Genomic DNA, 11,037 nt, shown 5'->3' with positions numbered 1-11,037 from the left:
CTCTTATTATGGAGGAAGAGTGCCCACACAGGGAATTACATTAGTCTGTGTAGCTAAGCCTGTTTTGACTGCATACAGCTTGGGGTGTACCAGAATGCCCCACATAGTGGAGGTAAAAGTACTTCTTACAACAAACCATTGATTCAGCAACAGTCAGCTACTGTGCACTATTGTTATGTTCATGATTGTTGATAGAAACACAGTGTGTATATCAGGCAATTATTGAACCAAATAATTGTCTCCAAGACTCATTCACGTATGCTTCTGACATGGGACTTTAAAGGGATCTGTGAACAAATGCATGTTAATAATGTGGTCTGTGCTGTGTTTTTAGGTGACACGAGGCACAGTCCGTCCACATAGGCATCCAGGACTATTCCCTAATGGCTTGTGCTGGTATGAATGGACCGTAAACTGGAATGAGAGAAGCAGAGCAGTGAGAATTACAAATGATCACAGGCTTCAGTTTCTCATTGTCATTTTACAATGTGGCACCATGCAATACCTGTGAAGTGGCTGAAACAATTATCTTCCATTACAATGATTCCCAATTTTACTTCCTTCACACCATGCATGAGGAAAATCTTTAAGAGTATTCTCTACCCAGACCACATTTAAATAGATATAGGGCCATGCATTGTTTATATGGCAAATATGTAGCATTCAACGTTTGACCATGGAATGACACATTGTGTTTCCTTTTTCTACAGCATGAAGTAAAAAAATCCAGGCCCCACTCCAGTGTGCCTTAGGTTTATATTTAACATATATCTACAGTGAGGGACTTTTGTTAGAAAATGCTGTTTATATAACATGGCTGGTGGTTCATAATATTTTTATGTTGAATCTGGTTCACATACGTGGTGGACAGCTGTCTTTTAGTGAACAAGACCTAACTAGGCCTCTGTATGGATAAATGAGATTTAACTAGGGTAACACTAAGACATTATTTCTATTTGAAAAGCTATATGTTTTGGTGGGTGATATGTGTCATCTAACTATCCATGCAGGTGCCTTTTAAGGTACTGTTGGCCTCTGAGAATTACACTGTGTTTATTTGGATTACAGAATATTTCTGGTATCTGTTCTATGTCTAATAAATAAATCAAGAAACCCTGAAAAATAACTTTAAAACTGGATACCTAAATTTAGGATCTTAAATCCTTATTTAGGCTCAAGATCTATGGCCAAATTTTCAAAAGCACTGAACACTCAGCAGCTCCTATTGACATCAATGGGTGTTCAGCACTACTGAAATTCAGGCTCCTCATTTTGGTGACTAATATGAACTCTTAAGTTTGGATTCTTAAATTTAGTCACCAATGCTCAGATCCACAAAGGGACTCAGTGTCACAACACCTAACTTTTAGGTATCTAGAAGAGGGATTTGGGCTTGGGCCTGAGTCTGGCTTACATTATAGTATAGATAAACCTTTAGGAGCTGATCTCTGAGAGAGGGACAGAGCTTAAGACATGCCTTGTTATTATCTCCTATGGGCTTAGGCAGAAAATGGCTTTTATGGCTCTCATTCTATTAGGCACCTATCTCTCCCCATTCATTGTATAGGAAGCCTGGGCGCCTAATTCAGGCTTTGTGAATCACTGTGATCCACAAAGTGGAGTATCTTAAATCCAGTCCCGCTCCTGGAGATAGGCTCCTAAGGGTATGCCTACATAGAATCATAGAATATCAGGGTTGGAAGGGACCTCAGGAGGTCATCTAGTCCAACCCCCTGCTCAAAAGCAGGACCAATCCCCAATTAAATCATCCCAGCCAGGGCTTTGTCAAGCCTGACCTTAAAAACTTCTAAGGAAGGAGATTCCACCACCTCCCTAGGCAACGCATTCCAGTGTTTCACCACCCTCCTAGTGAAAAAGTTTTTCCTAATATCCAACCTAAACTTCCCCCACTGCAACTTGAGACCATTACTCCTTGTCCTGTCCTCTTCTACCACTGAGAATAGTCTAGAACCGTCCTCTCTGGAACCACCTCTCAGGTAGTTGAAAGCAGCTATCAAATCCCCCCTCATTCTTCTCTTCTGCAGACTAAACAATCCCAGTTCCCTCAGCCTCTCCTCATAACTCATGTGTTCCAGACCCCTAATCATTTTTGTTGCCCTTCGCTGGACTCTTTCCAATTTATCCACATCCTTCTTGTAGTGTGGGGCCCAAAACTGGACACAGTACTCCAGATGAGGCCTCACCAATGTCGAATCGAGGGGGACGATCACGTCCCTCAATCTGCTCGCTATGCCCCTACTTATACATCCCAAAATGCCATTGGCCTTCTTGGCAACAAGGGTACACTGCTGACTCATATCCAGCTTCTCGTCCACTGTCACCCCTAGGTCCTTTTCCGCAGAACTGCTGCCTAGCCATTCGGCCCCTAGTCTGTAGCTGTGCATTGGGTTCTTCCGTCCTAAGTGCAGGACCCTGCACTTATCCTTATTGAACCTCATCAGATTTCTTTTGGCCCAATCCTCCAATTTGTCTAGGTCCCTCTGTATCCTATCCCTGCCCTCCAGCATATCTACCACTCCTCCCAGTTTAGTGTCATCCGCAAATTTGCTGAGAGTGCAATCCACACCATCCTCCAGATCATTTATGAAGATATTGAACAAAACCGATTTAGTTGTAACCCCCTTCCAAAGTGACATAAGAGTGTCCACATTGAGTCTGTATTGTCCTGTGTGTTTGTTTGTGGTCCATAGGTAGCTATAGTCTGAGCAGGTGGTATCATAAGCCAGTGGTCTCCAAACTGGGGTGTGCACCCCCTAGGGGGTGTGCGAGATGATCCCAGGGGATGCGCAGCACCAGGAGAGCCGACGGACAAGCACTCCGCCGTTTTTTTTCTTCGGCGGCAGCTCTGCACGTCCAAAGCTGGTGTTCCCCTCTGGCGGCCTGCCTGCTATAAGTCTTCCATTCTTCTTCCATTGGTGGCGCACCTGCGGCTGGTCTTCCAGTCTTCTTCTGTCGGCGGCACGTCTCTGGCAGGTCTTACAGTCTTCACCTTGGGGTGCGCAAGCCAAAAAGTTTGGAGACCATTGTCATAAGCCATACCTGCACCCGGGTAACTACATGAACGCAGAGAGTCTTCAGCCGCTTACAGGGAGGCAGTAAGCCATGTGGATGCTAGCACAACACCTTGTTAATCCCCCCATGAATTTTGACCCAATGCTGGGTTCTGATAGCTGCAAACCTTTTCCCAGAGTAGACATTTCAGATGGGTAGTAACATTTTGGGGAAAGGCATATCTTCCGGGCCTCCATCTGTAAGTCGCCAGCCCATTACAATTGCAGATGTGTTGTTCAGTTACCATAAGCTTGAAAACATCTTTGGTATACATGGGTGGGTTCCCCATGTCCCTTTGCAGTCAGGAACCTCCAGGATTGTTATGTCCTCCAGAATGTGGAATGCCTGAAAAGATTGAGAAACCATGGATAGTAAACCACAGCAACTGGATCCCCCCAAGCTAAAATGGTCTTCAATTATTAAATAATATCACTTATAAATTTCATCTTAGCATTATGTGCGAAGGCTGTACACTCTGCTTAACTCTCAGTCCAGGAAATGAGTCCTATATCCATGGCCCTGGTACAGGTAAGAAACTCCATTCACTCAAAACCATTAGTTATTTCAGGGACATTGTCTATACTCACCACCTTTGGGTAAATCACATTCCTGAACACCTCAGAAACCTCCACCACCACAGCCCCCACCCTCAACTTGCCAACACCAAGCTGGTTAGCAACAGACCTGTAGCGCTTAGGAGTGGTAAGCTTCTAGATGGCTATAGCAACCCGCTTCTGGACCTCTATGGCCACCCTACTGTGTGTCCTGTCACTGGAGGGTTGGGGCAAGTTGATCACAAAGCTCCAGAAATGGAAAATGTGGCCCTGTTTCGATCTTGGCTGTGCAACATGTTTTACTTCGTAAAATCATGCCTACTGTGCATACAACAAATAGGCATTGTATTTTTCCTAGGTATAAGAGACATTTATATGCTCTTACATAGGAATAACAGCAGTGTCAAAAATTATAATTATCATATCATACAGCCTTTGTGATAGTGTTAAATGCACTATGAATGGAAAAGCATAAAAAACCCCTCTGCCTATGTGCAGTTAGCATACCTGGAAAAATGTTAGCTAATACACTACTCTGAATGAAAGAATGCCTTAATGCTTTCTTATGTAAAATCATCACATGTAATTTCATGTGGCATGGTATAAGTACGGCACCCTCATGAGTAATTATTCTTGCTGGAAAACATGTAAAATAGTGACATGCATGAAAATGAAAAATATTCACATGTTGAAATTGAACTGTTTTGAACTATACTGACAGGTTTCAGAGTAGCAGCCGTGTTAGTCTGTATTCGCAAAAAGAAGAGGAGTACTTGTGGCACCTTAGAGACTAACCAATTTATTTGAGAATAAGCTTTCGTGAGCTGTAGCTCACGAAAGCTTATGCTCAGATAAATTGGTTAGTCTCTAAGGTGCCACAAGTACTCCTTTTCTTTGAACTATACTGTTATTCTGAATTCATGAAAAGAACCACTCATGCCTTTTGGAAAAGGACACTGCTTGCGACAGTCACTGAAATAAAACCTATACTGAGATTTTATTTATTTGCCACTTGTGTATATATATATATATATATATATATATATATGTCTATTGATGGCTGATGTTACACACTAAGGCAATGTGAGTAAAGTTGAGCATAGATCATAGGTGCCAACTCTGTGCATGCTCCAGCCCTGTAGCACCCACGGGGAACCCGTTATCAACTCGCCTCTTCCCACTGATCAGTGCTTCCCAGTCTCACAGGCCGCAATCAGCTGTTCTGTGGCATGCTGGAGGCTCTGGGGGGAAAAGGGGGAGGAGCGAGGATGTGGTGTGCTTGGGGGGTAGAAAGAAGGGGGGGCTGGGGAGAAGAGGTGGGGTGGAGCTGGGGGTGGAAAAGGTGGGGGTCGAGCACCCCCAAACACATTGGAAAGTCGGTGCCTGTGGCACAGCTGTAAACCTTTTGCCAGACTTAATGACCAATCTGTACAACATATCACTCTGAAGTAAATGCAGTGGTGCATGTACAGCTGTTTTGGAGATAGCAAGCGTTGGGTATCCCTAGTGCAGCAGTTCTCAAACCGTGGCTTACGACCCCACAGTGGATCATGACCCCATTTGAATGGGGTCACCAGGTTGGCATTAGACTTGCTGGGGCCTAGGCCTGAAGCCCAAGCCCCACAGCCCAGATCCAAAGCCGATGCCCGAAGACTTCAGCTCTGGGAGGTGGAGCTCAGGCTACAGGCCCCCTGCCCAGGGCTGAAATCTTTGGCGTTTGGCCTTGACACACCCGTCCCGGGACGTGTTTTGCTGCCAGCCCAGATCTCAAGGGGTGGCCAGCGCGGGGTAGGCAGGGAGCTGGACCCCAGCCCGTGTAGCACATTGTTCCAGCAGCTCTGTCTCGCGGGGCCACCTGCACCCCGGGGGGTGGCTGGGGCCCAGCCCCCAAGGGCCGCTGGCTGCAGAGCTCTGAGCGCGGCGGCAGCTGGCTGGCGTCTTCCCGCGGGGACGGGGAGCCGGCGGCGGATGCGCAGCCCCTGTCCCCCGCCTCCTCCTGGAGCACGCGACGCGATACAGGCCGCCGGGCGGGAGGGGGAGATGCTCCGCGCATGCGCCGGAGCAGAGGCTGTCCTCATTGTGGGGAGGGGGAGAGCGCGCACCACCCCCTACCTCGCGCAGGCGGGCGGGCGGTACCACTGTGTAACGTTGAGGGTTGGGCCCCACACCCATTTCCTTTGTCACGGGGGCGCCTTCCACCGCTTCCCGCTCGGGCCAGAGTGGGGGGTAGGAGGGTGTCTCTCCGCGCGGCTCCGCGTCCAGCGCTGGAGGGCGGCGGGCGAACGGAGCGAGGGACGCGGGGCTGAGAGACGCGTACGTCGCCCCCTCCCCCCGGCTCGGCCGCAGAGTGGGCGCGTCCCCCTTCCCCGCTGTTGATGGTCGGGTCGTTGCGTGGCTGCCGCCGCTGCCCCCGGCGTCGCGAGTTCACGCTCGCTCAGCTCCCGCCCGCCCGCCCCGGCTTCAGCCTCGGCCTCCCGGCGGCCCCATGGCGTACAGTCAGGGCGGCGGCAAGAAGAAAGTCTGTTATTACTATGACGGTGAGCGGCGGGGGCGGGGACGGGCAGCGGCGGGGCCACGAGCTGAGGGACGCGGAACTCGAGTTCCCCGGTTCCCCGCGCCCGGGCTTCTGCGTCTCGATCGCAGCCCCTGGGAGCTCTCCGGCGCCGCCGCCCCGGCCCCCCACCGTCCCCGGCAGCGGGGTGTCTGGTTCCGGGCAAGGCTGGGGCTGGACGGCTGGTGGCGGCCCCGCCTAGGGGCGGCGGCGGCGGGCTGCTGGGGCCGATCGCAGCCTCCGTTATCAAGGCGACGCTCTTAGCGCCTGGCGTAGCAGCTGGGGAGCCTCCGTGTCTCTGGCGGAGAAGCGGGTGGCCGAGGGCGATGAACCGCCGCGGCTGCCCCTTGTGTTTTGGCAGCCTCCCGACCGGGGCAACGCACACTGGCGTGCACGACAGTTTGCTGGCCGTGTCTGCGCATCTTGGCTCGGGGATGCTCCTCAAATCCGCAAACCACGTCTTGTGACTTATCTGACCAATACCACATAGCTAAGCCATGTTTGAAATTTGGGTTGCTTTGCATTGCGTTTCATGTATTTGCAGCACACCGTAAGGTGGAAACTTCCCTGTCTCCCATCCCGCCCCCCGAAAAACACTCTACGCAAAGCAGGAAAGTTCCCTTTGCTCGCTGACTTTCTGCTCACAGCGTGAGGCTAAAGTTATTGGTCAGATTACTTGTTTGAGGCTAAGTTTCTGCATAAATAAAGATGCATGGGATAAGTCTTACTCTTGACAGTTGAGAATGGGTGGCATGGATGGGGGATTTTGCTATTAGAGGTAGTGAAGAAAGGTGATGAGACTGCTTTGCGTTCCTATTACATGTATTGTCATAATTTGAGATATGGAGAGTAGAGTCTCCAGCCTAGGATGATGCCAGAGGTGCTGCTGCTGTGGTAGATGGGCTGATCAGAAATCCCAGACCTGAAGAAGAGCTCTGTGTGGCTCAAAAGCTCTCTCTCACTAGTAGAAGTTGGTCCAGTAAAAGACATTGCCTCACCTACCTTGTCTATTCAGAAAAATGGCAGATTTGTTGGGGCCTAGTCAGGGTTTCTAACATGCTGCCAAGACAGGCAGAGTTGTGTGGTTACCGCCCCCTTCTCTTTGTCCTTCACTCTGCTTCTTTGTTCAGCATAAGGGGGAAAAGAGGCCCCTGTTAAGGAGAATTTTGCTGAAACTGGGATCTGACTTTTCTCTGGAAGAAGAGTAGGCACTGTTAGTCTTACTGAAGGAAAGATTGCACTGATATTTCTGTTTATATTTGCCTGTCTTGAAACTAAAAATGTAGGTATACGGTTTTGCAGTGTATCAGAAAAAGCAAAATCTGCTTGGTTAGTATACCATTTCACTAGAGTGCAATACTGTGGCATTTTAATAGTAGCCTAAGAATTGTAAGCTCCATTGCTTGGATTCCTACACAGCTGAAAAACTACATGGGGGAGGAGAATGAAAAAAGCACTGGGTTAAGGAACAGTTCTGTGTTGGCAGGGTGATGAACTAGTGATCAAATTGGTCTCAACCACCTCAGATTTCCTTGAAAATGGTTGTTCTTATGGTCAGTTGGAGACTCAGTATTTTCCTCCATGACTGTTCAGACTCCTAATTATTTAACATTTCTCCTGCTGTGTGAGAGCATCTTTCCCATTGTCTGCTGTGCTCATCAATATTCCTAGTATTCATCTGGGTTAGAATGTTTCAGAAGACTTTTTTTTTTAAACCTGAAACCAGCATTGAATGAAGTGCCAAAGTCAATGGTTATTTTACATTCTTTCCAAATGTAATAGATCAAAACTGCGTACTTAGAAATTAGCAAAGCTTATCAGAGAAAATTTCAAAACTAATTTCTGATATAGCTGGGAAAAGTTCCTAACCCACTTACAGTTCATTCAGCATTTCTTCTAATTTCCATGCTGTGTTGTACCCACAGAGGTTTGTAAATGTTCCTCCTACTGTATGTAAAGGGAAAAGGGCTCACGACCTTAAATGATATGAAAGTTGTAATATGAAAATACTACAACAGATATGGAAGTACATCTGTGGGTGGATGCAAACTTACACCTAGCTGATGACATCAAGCTGGAGTTTATTAAAGATTTCTTTGCTGTTTGTTGTGTCAAAGACTTTTGTATAGAAACATGACTCCTTCATTCAAGTTTTGATTCCAATTTTCACTTTGTTTCTTTGGAAATATGTAGAAGTCAAGAAGTGTACACTAAAAATTGTAAAAGTGTAAAAGAGGCACACTAATTCAATGTAGTGTATTTTAAGATGTAATTTAGTACTTTCCCTGCTTTGTAGTAATTTTAGTATGGTTATTGGCAGAGAGAAGTTACTCTATCAAATCAGCATTTCACTTTGCAAATCTGCTTACTGCATGTATTGAGATTAACATCTGCTTGTCTTATTGACTGTTTTGGTACCTTTAAGTCTTGTTAGTACTGCAAAACTCAGGAATGGGAGAACTAGCTTGATTTTACTCATGCTTATGCTTGTAACAGAGTTGTTAATGAAGTCCATGTTGCAGAATTTTTATTGCTGGTGGTGATGTGTTGAGCTAGAAAGAACCCTAGCTTCACTTTCAAATCATAGGCTAACTGCAGTGAAGGGAGCATTATTTTACTTGAACTGAGCAAGTATGATATAGAAATGCTGAGATAAACACATGAACCCATGAGGTTATTTTTAGATTAAATGCATTCTATTGCCAGCCTTCAGAATTGGAATGTGTCGGCTTTAAGGGTATATTCACACTGCATTGTAAACTCAGGTCTGTGGGACTTATTTTTGTTCAATGTTCCCAAGCCTGTGTTTAGGTATATCCATTATATTGTAAACCTGGACTGACAGTTGCTGGACCTGGATCTCACGGCCATGGTAACGTGTCCATACTGCCCTATGCAGACCTTCAGACTTGGTTCTGAGGCTTCAGCTACATTCACACTGAAAATACTCTGACACTTGGGCTCTGACTCACTCCAGCATGGTCCTGAGTGCTTGCTGACCTGAGTCATACTGATTTGTGTGTGGAGGGAAGGGAGGTGTAGGGCTCAAACCTGAGTCAGAGCCTGGGCTTAGTGTGTGATGTAGACATATAGTATATTAAAGTAGTATTTTGTTTTACAAATGTCTCTTAGGTCCTTCCTTGTTCACGTTGACTAGAATAGTGCTTAGATACAATGAGCTATTAAAGTGGTTAAGCACAGTTTTGTAGAACCATACTGTACAGTTTTCGAACAATACTGTAACTAGCCCAGTTGCAGCTGATGAGTAGATTCATAGACTACAAGGTAAGAAGGGACCATGGTGATCATGCTGTCTGACCTGAATAATCCAGGTCCTAGAACTTCCCCAAAATAATTCCTAGAGAATAGTTTAGAAAAACATCCAGTCTTGATCAGCGTGAATTTGATTTAAATCAATTTGATTTAAATCACTAGTCAGGAAGACTTAATTTAATCATGGATTTCTACCTAGAAATGTATTCTTGTTGGTTTTTATAACCTTAATACATTATATTCTTCATAACTCAGATATAGGTTTCATTTTTAGAAGGTACACACTATACATTTTTGAAGTGATTTATTTTGAAAACTTTTCAGATTACTTTTACAGCTCTATCAGAAAATGAATGATTGGTAATTTTATTTACTTATTTATTTCAAAGGTAATTGAAGAAGATATTTATGAAGTCATTGGGAGGTGAACTATCTCAAATTCAACAGGTTAATCATTAATATTTGGAGGATTTTCTTGCCATGCTGTATTAGGAGGAGATCATCACCAGACAGACATTTAAATTGTTTTATTTAACTAAACATTATGTATTCTGGATTTCTTTCTTCAACAGTAAACATATAATATTATAACAAAGCATATGAATTTTTGAATTTAGTTAAAGATTCAACGTTTTTAAAATCAAACCTGATTTTTATTTTGTTTTTAACTAGTTAAATGAAATATTTAGAAAGCAAAACAAAAATTAAATCCACTATGTCAGTCAGGTCAACATGAGAAACTTAAAATATTGGCCTCTGCAGCTAACTCAGTCGTCTTCACTTTCATTTTCCTGTTTGTTCATAATCTGGAAAAGAAAAACCAGCTTTCCTGTTTTTTCAGGTCCCAAACGATTTCTCAATTTGGCATGAATTAGTCCAAAGGAAGAAAATATTGTTTCTACCCTGGCAGAAGAAGCTACTGCTGTTAAAAGTGAGATTATCACTTCAACAGTCTCTGAATCCAAGTGCTTAAGTGACTTCCAGCAGTTCACTGGTGTGACTTGCTTTAAAACATCAGCAGCAGACATATATTTCTTGAATGGTTAATTACCCTTACTGTTAAAAATTCACATCTTACTTTTTTTTTTTTTTTAATTTATCTAGCTTCAACTTCCAGCCATTGGATCTTCTTATATCTTTGCTAGATTGAAGAGCCATTTAGCATATTTGTTCCCCATGTAGGTACCTATAGACTATAATGAAGTCAACCTTTAACCTTCTCTTTGTTAACCTAGATAAATTGAGCTAATTGAGTCTCTTACTGTAGGTATGGTATGTTTTCTAATCCTATAATGATGGCTCTGCTCTGAACCCTCTCCAATTTATTAACATCCTTCCTGAAAAGTAGACATCAGAACTGGATGCAGTACTCCAGCTGTCACACCAGTGCCAAATATAAGAGTAAAATAACCTCTCTAATCCTACTTGTGTTAGCCCTTTTGGCCATAGAGTTGCACTAGGAGTGCACATTCAGCTGAGTATTCCCACAGAATGTTCAGAGTCATTGCTTCCCAAAATAGTCGCCCATCTTGTATACGCTCAGGAACAAGGAATATATGCCATACTTAGATTTACATTTATCCATAT

General features: G+C 44.9%; 1 protein-coding gene across 2 annotated transcripts in view; it reads left to right on the top strand.

The window, feature by feature from the left end:
* The first annotated feature begins 5,840 nt into the window (after nucleotides 1–5,840).
* HDAC2 (histone deacetylase 2) overlaps nucleotides 5,841–11,037 on the top strand; it is a 60,602-nt gene continuing 55,405 nt past the window's right edge. The window contains exon 1 of one of the 2 annotated variants that reach the window (XM_077812967.1): nucleotides 5,841–6,163. In XM_077812967.1, the coding sequence (XP_077669093.1) occupies nucleotides 6,002–6,163 (162 nt within the window). In that variant the 5' untranslated portion in view covers nucleotides 5,841–6,001. The remainder of the gene's footprint in view (nucleotides 6,164–11,037) is intronic. The other variant, XM_077812968.1, reaches the window with a different exon arrangement.

This window comes from Eretmochelys imbricata, chromosome 3 (genome assembly GCF_965152235.1).
Source record: "Eretmochelys imbricata isolate rEreImb1 chromosome 3, rEreImb1.hap1, whole genome shotgun sequence".
NCBI lineage: Eukaryota > Metazoa > Chordata > Testudines > Cheloniidae > Eretmochelys > Eretmochelys imbricata.
This window is presented reverse-complemented; position numbering and strand designations above follow the sequence as displayed.